The sequence below is a fragment of the Cynocephalus volans genome, chromosome 10, assembly GCF_027409185.1.
Source record: "Cynocephalus volans isolate mCynVol1 chromosome 10, mCynVol1.pri, whole genome shotgun sequence".
NCBI classification, from domain to species: Eukaryota; Metazoa; Chordata; class Mammalia; order Dermoptera; family Cynocephalidae; genus Cynocephalus; species Cynocephalus volans.
Window position 1 is genome coordinate 74,099,834 of NC_084469.1, and position 17,989 is coordinate 74,117,822.

General features: G+C 47.8%; 1 protein-coding gene across 1 annotated transcript in view; it reads right to left on the minus strand.

The window, feature by feature from the left end:
* Positions 1-10,135, minus strand: part of DRC7 (dynein regulatory complex subunit 7) — a 33,266-nt gene extending 23,131 nt beyond the window's left edge. The window contains exons 1-6 of the mRNA XM_063113119.1: positions 9,930-10,135; positions 9,370-9,544; positions 8,210-8,335; positions 7,295-7,489; positions 5,347-5,505; positions 4,236-4,454 (exon numbers count right to left, since the gene is read on the minus strand). Of these exons, the coding sequence (XP_062969189.1) occupies positions 4,236-4,454; positions 5,347-5,505; positions 7,295-7,489; positions 8,210-8,335; positions 9,370-9,544; positions 9,930-10,135 (1,080 nt within the window). The remainder of the gene's footprint in view (positions 1-4,235; positions 4,455-5,346; positions 5,506-7,294; positions 7,490-8,209; positions 8,336-9,369; positions 9,545-9,929) is intronic.
* Positions 10,136-17,989: the final 7,854 nt, after the last annotated feature.

The following is a 17,989-nucleotide window of genomic DNA, read 5'->3' on the forward strand; positions in this document are numbered from 1 at the left end:
GAAAATACATGGGATAATTCCAATTTTTTTGAATTTGTTGAGACTTGATTTGTGACCTAATATGTGATCTGTCCTGGAGAATGATCTATGTGCTGATGAGTAGAATGAATATTCTGAGGTTGTTGGATGGAATGTTCTGTAGATATATGCCAAGTCCAATTGGTCTAGAGTGTTGTTTAGATCTTGTTTTTCTCTACTGATTCTTTGCCTAGATGATCTGTCTAATATTGACAGTGGGGTGTTCAGTTCCCCTTGCTATTATGGTATTAGTGTCTATTTCCTTCTTTAGGTCTAATAGAGTTTGTTTTATAAATCTGGCTGCTCTGACATTGGTTGCATATATATTTATGACTGTTATGTCTTCTTGATGGATCAATCCTTTTATCATTATGTGTTGGTCCTCATTATCTCTTTTTATGGTTTTTAGTTTAAAGTCTATTTTATCAGATATAAGAATAGCTACTCCAGCTCGTTTTTCTTTTCTGTTTGCATGGTAAATCTTTTCCCATCCTTTCACTCTTAGTGTATGTGAGTATTTATGGGTGAGGTGGGTCTCTAGAAGGCAGCATATAGTTAGGTCCTCCTTTTTAATCCAGTCAGCCAGTCTGTGTCTTTTGATTGGGGAATTTAAGCCTTTTACATTAAGAGTTGTTATTGAAAACTGTTGATTTAATCCTAGCATTTTATTGATATTGTTTGGATGTCTTAGGTGTCTTTTGTTCCTTTCTTTCTGATTTATTGTTTGTTTTCTGTATTTGTTGGTTTCCTGGGTTGTAGATAGCCTTTTTGTTTGTTTGTTTTCTCTTCATGAATGCCATTTTTATTATACTAGTGGGTTTTGATTTTTCTTGGGTTTTTATGGCAGTGGTAGTTATTTTTCAGGGACCAAACTCAGTACTCCCTTGAGAATTTCTTGCAAGAGTGGTTGTGTGGTAGTGAACTCCCACAGTTTTTGTTTGTCTGAGGAATATACTATTTGCCCTTCATTTCGGAAGGATAACCTTGCAGGGTAGAGTATTCTTGGCTGTCAATCTCTGTCTTTTAGTATTTTGAATATATCATCCCATTCCTTTCTGGATTTTAGGGTTTGTGATGAAAAGTCTGATGTTAGTCTGATTGGGGCTCCCTTATAGGTGATTTGACGCTTCTATCTTGCAGCTTTTAAGATTCTCTCTTTGTCTTTGAGTTTTGCCAATTTGACTATAACATGTCTTGGAGAAGACCTTTTTGGGTTGAATATGTTTGGGGATCTTTGAGCTTCCTGAATCTGAAGATCTGTGACTTTTCCTATACCTGGGAAGTTTTCTACCACTATTTTGTTGAATATATTTTCAATGCAATCTCCTTTTTCCTCCCCTTCTGGAATACCCATGACCCGGATATTTGAGTGCTTAAGGTTGTCTGATATCTCTCTCAGATATTCTTCAATGCCTTTAATTCTTTTTTCTTTTCTTTTCTTTCTCTTTTTTTTTTTTTTGTCTGCCTGTGTTATTTCAAACAGCCCATCTTCAAGGTCAGAAGTTCTCTCTTCTACTTATGCAAGCCTGCTGGTTAAACTCTCTGTTGTGCTTTTATTTCATTGAATGAGTTCTTCAGTTCAGCAAGCTCTGCTACATTCTTTTTCAGGGCATTGACTTCCTTGTACATTTCTTCTTTCAGGTTCTGTATACTTTTCCTCATTTCATCATGTTGTCTAGCTGAGTTTTCTTGTATCTCATTCAGTTTCCTCAGAATTATCACTCGAAATTCCTTGTCAGACGTTTCAAGGGCTTCTTGTTCTATAGAATCTAGAGCTTGAGAGTTATTACCCTTTGGTGGTGTACTTTCTTGATTTTTCATATTTCTGGTATCTTTGATGTTTAGTCATTGTGGAAGGGGGTTTCACAGTCCACAGGTTTGACACTACTGTCTGGCTAGGATGTTGCTGGGGTTGCCAATTTGGTATGGCTGCCTCAGTGTCTGCTCAGTTGGCCACTAGTGCCTTGTGTGTGTGGTTGCCTCGGGTCTTGGGCCTCTCCAGGGAGCCACCGCTCTGGTCAGCATGCACTCGGCCAGGCTGCTGGGTCATGCGGCGGCACCGCAGGGTGTGTGGTCTGTGCTGAGCTTCCACCTCCCCTGCTGGACGTCTCCCTGCTCCATGCGCACTGGGCTGGGCTGGGGATGGAGATGCGTGGTGGCAGTGAGGCCTACCTGCTGGATCGTGCGGTGGTGGCACCGCAGGGCGTGTGGTCTCTGTGGAGCTTCTGCCTCCCCTGCTGGACTTCTCCCTGCTCTGCACGCACTGGGCCAGGCTGCTGGGTCATGCGGCAGCACCACAGAGCATGTGGTCTCTGCAGAGCTTCCGCCTCCCCTGCTGGACTCTCCCTGCTCCATGCACACTGGGCCAGGCTGGGGATGGAGATGGGTGGCGGCGGTGAGGCCTACTTACTGGATAGCGTGGCAGCGGCACCGCAGGGTGTGTGGTCTCTGCCTTACTTCTGCATTTTAAAATGGTGGGTTTTATGGCATGTGAATTGCATCTCTATTTTATTTTATTTTATTTTAGTTTTGGCTGGCTTGTAGAGGCATCAAATCCTGGACCATGGTGTTATCAACCCTATGCTCTAACCAACTGAACTAACCGGCCAACCCTGTGTCTCAATTTTAAAAAGGGAAACAAAATCCCAACCAGTCTAATTCACCCACTTAATAGAATAGAGGGAAAAGTCATATGATTATTTTAAAATATGCAAAAAAGCATTTGATTAAAAAAATTTTATTTGATTAGAAAAACTGCTGGCAAACTAAAAAGAAAAAGAAATTTCTTTAGCTGGATAAAGGACAGCTACAAAAAAATCTACAGTAAACATGAGCATCACACAAATAGTGAAATGTTATGATATGAAGGCTTTACTTGTGAATCAGGAATGAGACAGGATGCCCAGGACACCTATCTTGATTTGACATTATACTGAATGATGTACTAACTGGAGAAATAAAGCAAGAGAAAAAAACCAAAAAGTATCAGGATTAAAAGGAGGAAACAAAACTGTCATCATTCAGCAGTATGACTGTATGTAGAAAATCCCAAAGAATTAATAAGCAAGGCTAAAACTTGCTAGATATGAACACAGTCTGTAAAAAGCAATTGCATTTTAAGGTGAAACCATAATGCAATCCCCTTATGTACCCACTAGAATAGCTAAAATGAAAAAGACAGAAAATATCCAGTACTGGCCAGGATGTGGATAGAGCTCCCGGAACTCTCAAACCCTGCTGGTGGCAGTGTAAATTGGTGCAATCATTTTGGAAAACAGGAATTATCTACCAAAACTGAACCTATGCCTATCCTGTGACCCAGTAGTTCCTAAGTTTTTACCCAACAGAAAGGAGTATGTGTGTTCACTGAAATATATGTATAAAGATGTTCACGGTAGCACTATTCAAAATAGTCCCAAACTGGAAACAATCTAAACGTGCAGCTGTAGAATAGATAAATATGTTCTGGTGTATTCAAATAATGGAAAATTAATAAACAAAGGAAATGAACAAACCACAGCTACATACAAAACAAGGATGAATCTCACAAGCATAACAATGACTGAAAGAATCCAAGCATAAAAGGGTATATATTGTATGATTCAATTGATATATAGTCCTGAAACAGATGAAACTAATGGGTGTTAGAAGTCAGGATAGTGTTTAACCCTAGGAAGATGGATGGGTTAGTAACCAGGAGGGGACATGAGGAGGATTCTGGGATGCTGGTTCTGGTTATGTAGGTGTGTTCAGTATGTGATAATTGAATGAGATGTACACTTAGGATTGTGCCATCCTCTGTACACTCTTGTATTTGTGTGTGTGTGTGTGTGTGCGTGTGTGTGTGTGTGTCAGTGTTCTATTTCTTGATCTGGGTGCAGGAAACGGGTGTGTTCGATTATGGAAATTCGTTGAGCTATGTACTTAGCACGGGTGCACTTTTCTGCAAGTACATTACACCTCAATACAAAGTTTTAAAAATTCATTCATGCAAACTAACAATCCACATTTTAAAAGGATACACAAGTCAAAAGAGAGACAATAACATATCAGAATGGTTATTTGTGGGCAAGGGAGTTGGCTGTGGGGATACAACTATGAGGAAAGTCCAAAGCCCTCATGGCTTGTTGCCAGCTCTCCCAAGGTCTGGTCACCATCACTTCCCAGTATTCCCCCCAGCTGTGAGTACCATAGCCACCCAGGCCCCCACTAGGCACCTTGCAGCAGTTCCAGCAGTCCTGCATGTTGACCCAGTAGTTCTTGTGGTTCCAGAGGCTCTCAATGCCCAGGAAGTGGTCGTCCTGAGTGCTGTAGCTGCGTGCGGTGAGTGGGTCAATGAAGAAGCTCTCAGGCACCTCACGCTTCCCCGACAGCACCAGGACCCAGGAGTGCACTCGCAGGCCGAGCAGGGCATCGGGCTTTGCCTTCTCCGCCTCCTGCAAAGGAAATGTGGGTGACCACAAGCCACATGGGTGGGAATGGGGGCATTGGGAGCCCAGACATCTCCTTGGGACTGGGGAAGCCGTGGAAGAGCTGAGTCCTGGTACAGTCAGCACTGACGGCTGGCTGCGTGACCTCCCATCTCAGCATTCATCACCTCACCACTGAGCCTGTTTTTGAATCAGTAGGATTGGAGGGTCTGACTAGATCTGTGGTACACAATGGGCTCTTTGGGGCTCTACATATCTGGAATTTACTGACTTTATATGTTATGATTCAGGGTGAAATTTCATCCAAAGAAAGGTAATTGGACACTGTCTGGCTTCTTTATCTGCCTCCCACTGGGAGAACCGTGACTGTGTCATGTTCATTATTGTATCCCCAGGGCCTGGACTAGAGAAGCTCAGTAAATATTCTATGGAAGGAACAGAGAGAAGGGAGGGAGGAAAGAGGACAGGAGGGAGAATATGAGTGTGGATATTAGAAAGAAAGATGGGAGGATGGATGGATGGGAGGATGCATGGAATGATGGAGGGGAGGATAGAAGGGAGGATGAATGGCAGGATGGATGAATGGGAAGACGGAGGGAGGACGAATGGCAGGATGGATGAATGGGAGAATGGGGGAGAGGGTGGATGGGAGTTGGCCAGCATAGAATGGGCTGCTCCAGGCAGGAAAGCTCTCTGACGTTAGTAATCTCTCCACAGAAGCTTGCTGACTGCCAGTGGGAGATTCCCACATGGCCACAAGAAGGCAGAGGATGGTTGTGGGAGGGTCTGGGGGTCCATAAGCACATCCCTTCCGTTATCTGTGCCCGTTTTCCTATCCCTAGCAGTCCGTTCTCCATAGCTGAGCTGGGGGACTGAGGGCCCAGGATGGCGTACCCACCAGGAGACGCTCCTCCTCCTCCCGCAGCCGCTTCTCCTCCTCGGCTTTGATCTTCTCCTGCCTCTTGATCTCCTGCTCCTGCTCAAACCTGCTGGTCAGGTCCCTGGGGGGTTTGATGGCGTACTTCTTAGGTGGCGCCTTCTCCTCCTTCTTGACACTCTACCACCCAGCAAGAGAAGAAGTGTCAGTGGTCCTGAACCACTAGAAGCTGAGACCCACCCAGCCAGTGGACCAGGGGGGTCACAGCTACTCTGAGCCTGCAGCTTTCTGGTCCTAAATGCAGAGGGAGCCCCAGCTCCAGCTCTGTAACCGTGGGAAGTCCTCTCACGTCTCTGGATCTCAGGCTCATCTATAAAATGGATTGAGAATAATAGGAACTTTCTCCCTAGGCCCATTCTGAGAAGTAAAGACAGGAAAATGCCCATGTGAGGTATCTATGGGGCAGGAGCTCAGGAGACGTGATTCTCTCCTCTTCGTTCCCCACTGCCGATCCTAGCTGTGACCTGGATCTGATCCAGAAAGTAGGGAGTTGGACTTTTCAGATCTTGTCACTGGAGGGTTTCAGAGAAAGAGTTTGCTGCACCAGGAAAGAGAAGAAAGTCTGTGTGTGTGCACGTGCACGTGTGTGTGTGTGTTTATAAATGTGTGCTAGCCGGTGAGAACTATTCCCAAGAAAAAGTATGTCCGAGGCTGCAGAAGTGGGCTGGTGACATTTATGAGGGTGACGTAGTGAGTCTCCAGGGTGTAGAGTCAGACAGACCCGGGCTTCAGTCCCTGGGACCCCATTTACCAGCTATGTGACTTGGGCCATTCTACTTTACCTTCCTGTTTCATCTCAACATACTCATCTGGAAACTAAGAGTGATAATATCTACCAACAGGGCTAATCTGAGAAGCAACTAAGTCAATGGATATGAAAGTGGTTTATAAACTGGAGAGTTAGCTATATCTGTGAGTTATTGATATAATTTTAATTAATTAATTTTGGCTGAGCTCAAGAGGCCTTTGAAGCCAAAGCCATAAAGGAACTTTTTCCCCATCTTCTCCTGGGGATGTGGGTCTGAGAGAGCCGGGCTCTCCTGGTGCCTTCCCTCCTTCTTGCCCTCCCTCCACCAGAGCGCTCACCCTGGGATCCCCAGGTGCTTGCTCAGGTGTAACACAGGTGCTTGCTCAGGTGTAACACAGGTGCAGATGCTTCATGCTGGATGCCCCAGGCCCCTAGACCCCCATCCCCGAGCTGCAGACACCCATGGGGGCTTGACCCTGATCACAGAGTCCTGGAATTCATCCAGTTCATGAAAAGCATTTTTTGTCTGTAACATGGCTATTTTCCAAATGGAAAGAGATGCTTGTGTGATGCCAACAATTAAAATTTAAAAACATTTCTTATGTTCACAGCAGGCTCTGGTCATTATGAAGCTCTCAACAAACATACAAAAACACAACCACCACCCACTGGAGGGTGAGGGGTTTTTTTGTTTGTTTGTTTGTTTGTTTTCTTTTTGCTATTAACAAGGAGTATTTTTACCTGGGGTGGGGGGGGGTTGTGGAACTGAGAACCAAATATCTATCCACTTTTCTGTTATTTCCTTATTTGAAAACAGCTAGATGGATTTTTATCAAATGTATAGGATAAATTTGGAATAGTTTGACCTAAGACGCAAGCCACATGGCGTTCGTAAACTTCACCTAGTGGAGAGCATGGTAGCTGAAACTGACTTAACAGTAAGCCGAGAGGGACTTATTAAGACACCGAGAACAGAGAAATCACCAGTTTGAAATACGAACTCCAGGGCAGCTGAAGGGCTGCTTAGTTAGTGATGGACCTGCATCTGTGTGGCCAGGGCAGGGGGAGAAGGGACAGGGACACACATCTTTAAGGACAGCATGACAGCACTGGGAACCCACATCCTTTGGGATGCCATGGGCAGCATGAGCCCAGCCGTACCTCCTTGGGCTTCAAGGTGAGTGGGCACACCTCCCGCGTCAGGTCCATGTGGCACAGGTCCTGCGAGCCATAGCCGATGACGCAGTAGGCATCGTAGCCAGAGCCAATGAGCATGGAGCAGAGCAGTGTGCTGTAGTCGAAGCAGTTCCCCTTCTGGTACTTGAGCACCGTGGTCGAGGAGTACAGGTACCGGGGCTGGCCACAGCAGGTCAGTTAGCATTGCAGGGTGCCCCACTGTCCTGACCTCTCTGCCCCACCAGCCATGGCCCACCTGTCAGGGGCTGGGGACTGGGTCCAATGTACGTGCTGGACCCTAATAGTGTTCCTACTCTTGCCAGGTTAGGGAGGCTGCTAAGAATGGGATGAAAACCAGACCACATGCAATCTGCATTTGCCTGTAATTTTAAGGGGCTAATGGGATTCCTGATAGGGAAGGACTTACAGACTGTGGAAGCTTCTGGTCTAATGCCCTCTGATTAGTAATTTTATTGTTTTACTCCAACACTCCCCTCTCCTTCTATCCTCCATTCTTTCCTTCTCTTCCCTTTACCTGTCCCTTTCTTCCTCCCTCTCTCCATTCTCAATGAAAAGCTGACAGAGCTGGTCAGAAGCTCGAAGATGGGGCTGAGGGCCATGGGCAGCTGGACCCTCCCCTTTCTCCTTCCCACCCCTCCTGGACTCATGGAAGGGGGGCTCTGAAGGCAGAGACAAAGGACACAAAGAGGTGGGGGCCAGGAGACCAGGCTTGCTGTGTGCCTTTGAGAAAATGGCTGTCTCTTTCTGGGCTGGTTTCCCCTTAAGGGGTGTCAGAGGGGCTGTGGCCTGAGCCTGGCTGAACCTCCTCTTTCCAGACCTGCGTGGTTTCCTGTCTTAGACCTACTGGGCCTAAGGATACAGCCCGTGAGTGGCACTTACCGGCTTGAGGGGATCAGGCAGGGGCACCATGGTGAGGAAGTCAGAGACAAACTGGGCACAGCTGTCCCAGTTATAAAGGTCAGGGTAGGGCATCAGTGTGGGTCGGATGGTTGTGCTCACAAACTTCTGCAAGAGGAGAGATCACACCAGCAGGGCCATATGTGGTAGGGGTCTTTGATATCTGATGCCTGGTGGGTCCTTCCTTAAATCCACAGGGAGACCTAGAGCCCTGAGCAAATGCAGGAGGCCAGGCACTGGGTGGCAGAACCCCCTGCCAGGAAGGCAGTGCCCAGGTCTGGTGTATGGCAGCAATCGATGGGGCAGTGGCAATGACTACCAAGGACCCATCATATCACCGGCCCTGGGACAGCACAAGCTTATTCTGGATTTGCGCTGCAAGGGCCATGAGGGATTCCTTCTTCCAACCCCCAGGCCCCGCTAAGGCCCAGAGAGACCTAGGCATCTGCCTGAGATGACCCAGCAAGTCAGGGCTGAACAAGATTAGATTTCCTGTTTCTCAGGCTTTCTGGTCTCCTCCCAGGTGTAATGCCTTCCCCGGGGCCTACAGAGGTTCTGGGCTGGGAGTGGCCGACAGCCAGTGCAGTCTCTAGCCCCAGAGGCTGGCTCTGTCCAGGAAAGGGCAGAGAAATAAGAAAGTGGACCAGGACAGTCTCCAGGACCTGAGCCCTGGCTACTTCCTCTAGCTCTGTAACCCAGGGCACGTCCCTAAGCCTCTCTTGGCCTCGGAATGGCATGGGATTCATTTAAAGTTTGCAAAATAGCCCACAGGCTGATAGGGACCCACAGACCTGTTTTATTTGGCCTACATGGTGATTTTTAACATTTGTGTTAGCTGCCTGCATTTAAAAATCAGAAATTCCCATACAAATCCTGATTCTCCTCTTCTCTTGATCTGGTAACCCCAGGCCTGTATTCCCCCTGTAGCAGTCAGCAGCTGCCTTGTTAGGAAGGGCGTGGAGTTTCCAGACCACTCAGCACACCAGGGGGTTCACACTGAGCCCACTGGGGCCTGCTGGCATTTGAGTATATGCTGCCCCTGGACTAGAAGCTCTGACCCACGAGAGGTCTGGGATTTGGCCCTGCCTCCCTCTGCCCTCTGCTCTTTGCCCCCAGCCCTGCCCTCCACATCCCAGCCTTACGGGCACTTCACACTCATTCAGGGGGTGCAAGAAGAGGGGCACACGGTCCGGGCACAGGTGGCTGTAGTGGCGGGAGAAGTTGTCTGCCACCTGCAGCAGGTGTTCCTCCTTGAGTGTGTTGGTTTTGTAGGAAAGGGGCAGCTTGGAGATGTCAATGGTGTCGTTGGTAAAGATCCTGCACAGTAGCAGCGATGGCATTAGTCAGAGTGAGGCTCTTCCTGGCACACAGGGAACCCTCGACCCACCTGAGCTGCCATTGGTGTTACCCCGTCCTCATTTAATCCTCACAACTACCTAGGAGGCCACTACCGTGATTAACATCGGCACTTTTAAATAGATAAGGGGACTGAGGCACAGAGAGGTTGAGTGACTTCCCCACGCCACACAGCTAGTGAGGAGCAGAGCGGGGACATTCAGATCAGGCAGTCTGAAAGCAGAGCCCTCACTCTTAACCACCTCCCTCCGTGTCTTTGTCCCCCCTCTCAGCCCAGGCATCACCATTCTGCCTGGTTCTTCCCGTGCCCAGCCCCAGTTGGAAGACCACACCCTGACACACTCACGGGAGCTCTTCTGAGATGGGGATCTCAATCTCTGACAGCTTCTTCTCCAGGTCTCGGAGCATCTCCTGCGTCAGGATGGTTTCCTCCCTCCGCACCTCGGGTGGCCTCATAACTTTCTCAGTTCTGTCCCCTCGCTCAGCCCGCTCAGCCGCCTCCTCCCGCTCGGCCGCCTCCTCCTCCTCTACTTTCTCCTTCAGGACCTCCATTCTGGCACGTCTCTGGCTGCCTAGAGAGGGAGCGTCTCTGCGGGGACTGTCAGACCAGGAAGGAGCCGCCAAGACCACCCAGGCGTCCCGGGGAGGCCTGGGAGATGGTTTGGGTAGTTTAGATTACATAAGGAGGCAGTGATTCCTCCTTTGATTAAACTTCCTTTCAATCCAGGAGAAAGTCTCTGTGTGGTGCTAGCACATCCGCAGCACCTTTGTAACACGTGCAAATCTCCCTGTAGAATAAGACAAAGCAGGACTCAGGTTGGGAACCATCATCAGGGCAGGAGCAGGGAGTCCAAACTTACTAACATGCTTTGCTTTTAGTATTTTTATTTTGACAGTTACCTTTTCCTTATGGCAAAGAATGCTAACTCTGTACGGATCATTGTAGTATTATAAAGTTTCCTATTTAAATATATTTATTAACTCCAATAAGTGAATTGGTTTAAAGAAAGTCATTCATAACAGTAAAGTGATTAAGAATGTGGCCCCAAAAAGTGAAGGTGGCAGGTGAAGGATATCTGATCTTGCCAAACTGGAAACTGAGGTAGAGAGAGTGTTAGGACAGGGCTGCCACCAAGGCGCCTGGACTAGGGGCTGGGGGAGGGAGTCAAGGGGTGACACAGCCTGCACTCTCCTGGCTAAGCCCTGTGTCAGCCCAGAGGACAGCTCTCACTCTGAGATTCACGCCAAGACACCATATATGTGCTGTGTGTCCTAGGCAAAGCCTCGCTGAGGTGGACTGCTAGACACCTGACCAACAATACAGTCCCCCCTTCCATATGGCAGAACCCCAGTTTTGTTGGGGCCATGGTGTGCCTGGCTTGAAATGTTCAGCTTCTCAGACTCTCTTTCAGCTAGAGGTGGCCCTCTGATGTGACCCAGTTCTGGCCAATGACATGTGAGCAGAGTGGCTGGGTGGCCCTTTGCCTTTCTCTCCTCTTCCTGCCTGAACAGGGACAAAGCAGGAGGTGGAGCAGCTGACGCAAGACTGTGCAGTGACTGCACATGAGGCCCAAAGCTGCCTGCTGAGGATGGCAGAGCAGAGAGACAGTGAGCTGAAGTTCCAGTGGCACAGCAGAGGCCTGGAGTGAGGAAATAGCTTCTGCTTGGGTCCCTGTCACACGCCACCCAGTGCCATCCCAGCTCACACACCAGTCTCCCACCTCCCAGCTCAGGTCTTTCCAGTTCCCACCTCTATTATCTATTTTCATTACAGAAAACAAGGCAAAGGTCCAGAGAGGAGAATGACCTAACCCACAGACGTGGTAGTGGTGGTGGTGGGAGCAGTGAGGAATGGGGAGAAAAGAGCAGGGTCTCCCCAGATTCGTCATCACCTCCTGGGGAGAAGCCAGGATCAAGAAGGCAAAAGGGACCAGGCCCCACCTCTCTGCTCCACATCCCTTCCTGAACCACCTTAGCCTCTTGGGGAAGTAAGTCACTGTCCACCTGCCAGAACCGAGCCAGATTAGGGAGAAGACCTCTGCCAACAGCTCTCCCTGGGCCCTCAGTTTCCCCTTATGCAATATGAAAGAAGGAACAGATGTTTTCTTTCCAATTTTGACAATTGGTGCTCCCAAAGGGGCTGAACGCTCCTGTTGCTGGAGGTCGGCCTGTTTGAGTCCCGGGTGGGTCAAAATCACAGCTGAGCCTTGTGTCCAGCAGGCCTGTTCAGGACCCCAGTTCCCTGAGGGTGAATGTCCCTCTGTGTCTGCCAGCCAGGAAGCATGGCTCAGTCGCCAGATCCATTTGTCTGCCTCTTGGGCCCAGAGAGAGATGAGCCCAGGGAGGGCAGTAATAACCATTACACGGCACTTTCAGTTCACTGAACACCTTCTGTGTGTGAGGCCCTGGGCTAAGGGTTATACAAAGATAATCTCATTTATCCTCTAATGCCCCTATGAGGCAGACACTCTTATGATACCCACTCTGCAGATGAGAAGATTGAGGCCTAGAGAGGTTAAGTGCACTAAGGTCACAGCTAGTAAGTGGCAATGTGGGATTTGAACCCATATATTTCTGGCTCTGAAACCCATGCATTTCAGGGCCTAATGAGATGGGGACGTCCTGGAAGGGATGGTAGGGGGTAGGGGAGTGGTGAGCAAGGAAAGAAATGGGATGGAGAGAAGGCCAAGTGGTCAGCATGCAGCGATAGTTACCACTGGGGCAGGCACTGAGATGGGCCCTGAGCCCAGGGTCATGGAGCCTTCAGAGGCAGAGCTGGCGAGAACCACAACACTTTATTTTCTACACCAGCCTGCCTTTTCAGCTTCAGCCCAGTTTGGGGAGGGCATCCTGCCTCAAAATTCTCTGGACCACGCCACCACCCCACAGGTCCTTGCCTGCATCCCTCTGCCCGGCAGCAACCTCCTCCTCTCCAATACAGACACAAACACACACACACCCAAAAACTTCCCCAGAAAGATCAGTGCTGGAGGCCCCCAGACAGAAGAAGCCCCTTTACCCCATCCTCCTCCTCCTCCCACTGCCAGGCAGGGTCCAGCCTCCCCCAGTCCCTGCTCCCTTCTCACCCCTCCGAGGACAGCCTGCACTGTCTGTTAGTCCGTCTCCGTGGTAACAGCTTTCAGAAGCTGAGGGCAGGTCCCTGGAGAGGAGGCTTCTGGGAAATGCAGTCTTCTGTGATCATCCAGGTTCCTCTGCCCATGGTGTGCTGGTACAGTGGTACATGAGCTTGCGAGAGCTGATTGTTCAGTTTTTAGGAATTTCTGTGAGCCAGTTGTCAAACACAGCCATTACTAAAAATTAAATTATATAAGTTTACAAGTAAATAATTATATTAAAACAAAAGTAATAAATATTTAAAACTCATCACTTCCTAATTAGTTTACTATATTTCATTATCATCTATGTTTTTGAGGTGATTTGTATTTATTGCATCTGTACCATGGAAATGCTATGTAATGATGAGCTACTTTTACAGCTCTTCCCAACTTCCGTTCAGTGATGTCAGAGTGATAGCTTAAAATTGGCCATGAGGTTATTTGCACCATGGAAATTGGCAAATGCTACAGACCAGAGCTTTTTCTCCCAGCAAGCCAGTTGTTAAACATTTACCAGCACACCACTGCCTCTGCGCACTGCACAGTGAATGTGGCCTTTACCAAGACAGATGGGTCCTGGGGTGACTGCCACCATGGTGGACAGAGCCAGGCTGCCTGACTGTGTTCTGGGTTCTAGTCCAGTTTGGTCCTCTGATTTATAACCTTGCAGGACAGGGAAATCTTATTCACTAGGTTAGTGGCCCATGAAAATGTTTAATTTTAATTTCTTTTAAATTCAGAAAAAAAAAATAAGTAGAATAATAATGAATATATAATTATGAATCCACCTGGATTATATTTGTCTTTGTACCAGTACAGTCTTAAAATATAATTTTTACTATTTTGTTTTTGGAGAAAGGGGCCCAGGAAAGTCATAATGTGGCGCTGTGTAGGATGGGGCTGGGGGCCCAGGAGTGATTCCAGAGAAGCACTGTCAGTGTGCTGACGTGATTGCTGCTGTTTATTGTTGGTTTTATTGGTGGAAACCTAGGAATTGCCTCAATTCTCAATAATAAAGAATGACTTTGGAATATAATGCAGCCATGAAAAATAAAGTGTGAAGGATAAATTAGTCTGGAGAAAGTTCATTAGACAGCATGTGTGTTTTTGTTTTCTGTTTTGTTTTTTGCAGCTGGCCAGTGAAGGGATCCTAACCCTTGACCTTGGAGTTCCCAACACCGCACTCTAACCAACTGAGCTAACCTACCAGCATGAGACAGCATGTGAACGTTGGTCTTGGTGTGAGTCCTGTGATTACCTCTGTGCAGAATTTGCATGGGATGAGGGCAGGTAGGGAAGAAGATAAAGGAAAACAGGTGATGTGTTAGGCTGGTGGAGTGGAAGACAGGCTTTGTTTTTCTTTTTTTCCCCATGCATATCTCATTGCTTTTACATATTTATTTATTCCCTTTTCTCCCTATACCCAGTCCCATTCCCTACCCCCATAGGCAACCATTCTGATGTATATATATTTTTTTTCCAAAGGGAATATTGTTTTGCATGCTGGTATTTTTAATGTATGTAAATGATGTTATGTTAATATCTCCTTCTGTCTCCTATATTTTCACTAAGAGCTGTGTTTTTAAGATCCATCCACATTGCTGTGTGGATCCATACTAATTACCTCTTCACTCTCCCAGAGATGGACACCCAGTGTAGGGTCCCCCAGTTTCCCTCGCTGTCTTTCTTTGTCTTGTCTGAGAAACAGAGAGTAACTTGACCAGCCAGGTCTGTGATCCAGCCAGGTGCATGTTTTTCTCTGCAGGTTTGAACCCAAAAGAGGGCCTTGAACATTCCCAAGCACTTAATAAAGTTGTTTAGGTTGTTGCCCAAAACACGGAAAGATCAAATATCTTGCTAAACATGTAGAAACTAGCCCCAGCCCTGAGCCAAATTCCTTAAACCTGGATATAACCGCTATAACCGGACCCCCTCATTACAGACATACCTGGGTAAAACGTCTCCTTTCTCACCGTCCATCACCAGGACACTGCAGCTCCTGTGTGTATGTTCCCCTGATAAATGCTGTGGACTGATCGCCCTGGCATTTAGTGCTTCTTTCTTTGGAATTTCAACCAGCCCCATCTTCGGGCAGTTTAGGGTAGTTCCTTGAGGGAAAGCCCCTGCTGCCGCTTTTGGAGCAACTCCAGCCATGGGTTTGGCTGGACCAGAACACCCAGATTTGCCACCAACTCCCTTTCACCATACACAATGCTATCCATGCCATCAGCTATGTCCCTTCCAGACCTCTAAGAATATTTCTTTGGGACCAATAACCAGGAGTAGGGTTGCCAGCTGAGCAGCAGCACCACCACGTTCTTCTCCAGGCAGCCAACCCAGTCTAGACTCTCCCTGCCTCCTGCAACGCATGAGCGATCCTAGCACCTGCATCTCTGCAAGTTGGTACTATCTAGCTTTCTAATGTTCGCCAGTGTAGTAGGGATTCAGTGAGATTTCATTGTCATTTTAATGTGCATCTTTCTGATTACTAATGATTTGAAATGTATCTTCATGGGTTAACATGTTAGTTATAGGTGTTTTCTGAAACTGTTTAAAACCTCTGCCCAGTTTTCTCTGCTGGGGAAGTGTCCTTGGTTTGGTTTGCAGGACTTTCAGATGTTAATCCCTGTTTTTTGCAAATACCTTCCCCCCTTCTGTCACACATCTGTTGACATTGTCTCTGTCATCCTTCATGACACAGGAGGCCTCAATTTTGATGTAATTAAACAGATCAGTTTTGGGTCTAATATTTTGTGCTTGTGAATTTTTGTTTGAGGAGTCCTTCCTTGCCCCTGGGTCACAAAAATATTTTAATATCTTAACTTTATAGTTTTGCCTTCCTGCTTAGCCCTGTTAATCCACCTGGAGCCCACGTCTTTATGAAGGATTAGTAGGTATCTTGTTTTATGTTTTGTCCACATAATGAGTCAATTTTCCAACATCACCATTGTTCCTTCTCGGGGGTGCTGTCCTTGTCATGTATCAAGTCCCCACGTGTACATGGGTCTGCTGTTGAGCTCTCTGTTCTGTTCCACTGGCCTTCTTTCCTATCCCTGCACAGATCTCATGTTGGGTTTACCACTTTGGCCTTTATATGTGGAGATCAAGTCTTCCTTCTATGCCTTCTTTCATTAAGGTAGACTTAGCTACATGTCTATATGCTTCCATATAAATTTATAGTAAGTTTTTGGAGAATCTAAAAACCAAAATCAATTGGAATCTTTATTGGAATTGCAGTGAATTAATAGATTAATTTGTGAAGGATTTCACACCTTTTACTGTTGTCTATCTGAGAGCATGGAGCAAATAAGTCTCTTTGTTTCCTGTATATTTGTTATATTATGATGAAGCAATACTAGGAATGAAGACATTTGAGTGGAACAGAGACACAAGCAGGGAGTCGTGGTGGGAGGGACCCTTCCTGTAGCACACGGATGACCACTGATAGGTGATGGTCAGGGCAAAGCTCTGACTTAGTCACATTCATACCGGAGCAGGCACTGGGCAGCCCTCACAGAGAGTATCTCATTTAATTATTTACTTCATCTATCCTGTGGGGCTGCTACTGCTATTTCTGCTTTACAGGCTCAGTAGGCATGGAATTTGCCCAGTCAAGTTGCCAAGGCCACATTTGAAGCAGGCAGGCTGACCTCAGAGTCTGTACTCCTAACCATGGTGATGTCCCACCTGCTAGATTGCTACTGTTACCGCTTAATGACAGAGGAACCTCATTCATCTGCTCTGAGATTTGGGATGTATTTTTGCCACAGCACCTGTTGGCCTCAGCATGGGTGCTCAGCTTGGCACTCAAAGCTATTTTGGGGTGATCTCAGGCAATGAGGGACCCCAGCCCCTGAGCCCCTGCCTGGCCCTGGGGTGGACGGCCAGCAGGAAAAGGAGCACACCCCCAATGTCAGCCACACCTCCCATCTGCCCTCTCCGTCTGCATCAGGAAACTCAGCCATCAGGGGCTGGTGGTTTTGTTTGTCTCACATTGCATGGAGCATGTCTGAGTAAGCTACAGCCCAGGGTTTCTTTTGACACTCAGGGGTCAGAGACGAGGTGATAATTCTTGAACCCAGGGAATGCTCTGGGAGGAGGAGTCAGTCAACTCCCCTCCAGGGAGGCCCAGCCATACCTTCAGCCCAGCTCAAGGAGTGGCGTTGGCTGGACAGGTGGCTTGGTCTCTCTAAACCCCCATTTCCTCGTCCCAACACCCATGGCTAGTTTTTATTTAAGCCAACGGGGGCTCAAGGAGCCAACTAACTCCTGCTGGGTTAGTGCCAGGTGCTTTATTTTTGTCACCTCCCTTAATGATCACAGGACAAGGCAAGGACTTTATAATCCTCATTTTACGGAGGGGGAAACTGTGTCTCAGAAAGGCGATGTCACCAGGGTCACACAGCTCCTAAGTAGCAGAGCTGGGGATTTACACCCAGGCCTGTCAGACAGTGGAGGACTTGTTACTACGGTTACCCTGGTTACTAACTCTGAGGCTTTGGGGTAAGGGAGACAAGACCTTCAGAGTGAGAAACAGATGTCTGTGAAGATAAACCCCAAAAGGCACAAGCGTCCCCCAAAACTGACCATGTGGCTCAACTGATGCAATGTCCACACCCCAGGATTTCCCTTCCAGGAACACAGCGACTTGCGTAAAGCCAGGGCTCGCCTTCCTGTCTCCCATCCGTGTGCTGGGGCGGGGGCATGTTGAGGAGGGAGGGGGCAGCTGGCAGCCTGCAGCTCTGGGGGCTGTGGGAGAGGGTTTAACAACAGTAATAACGTCTCAGCTGGAGAAAGTGTTGTCAGTCCACAAATCACACTGGCAAGGGTTGGGGGTTGGATAGAGAGCGTGAGATCTGCCCTGGTGGTTGGTAAGTTAAGGCCAGAGTAGGGTTGTGAACTTGTGGGGTGGGGTCTGGGGAGCGGATTGATGCCAATGCTCACCGCTCTCCTGGTTGGGGCAGGCCAGGGGGCTGCTGTCTCTCCATATCTGTCCCTCTGTCTCTGTTCTCTCTCTTTGTGTCTGCCTGTCTGTGAAGTCTCTCTCTCTCTCTCTCTCTTTACCTCTGTCTCTAGTATCTCTGCTTCTTTTTGTTTCCTACTGAGGAAACCTGCACATGGTTGCAAAATGGAGGCCCAGCTACTGAAAGTGATATCTCCATCCTGGAGCTGGCCTGAGACACTCCCTTGGTTCAGGGTCCTGCCAGGCCAAACTCATACATCCATTTATTCTGCCAACACATATTTATTCAGGGCTTAACCTATGCCAGGCTCTGTGCTCAGGCTAGGC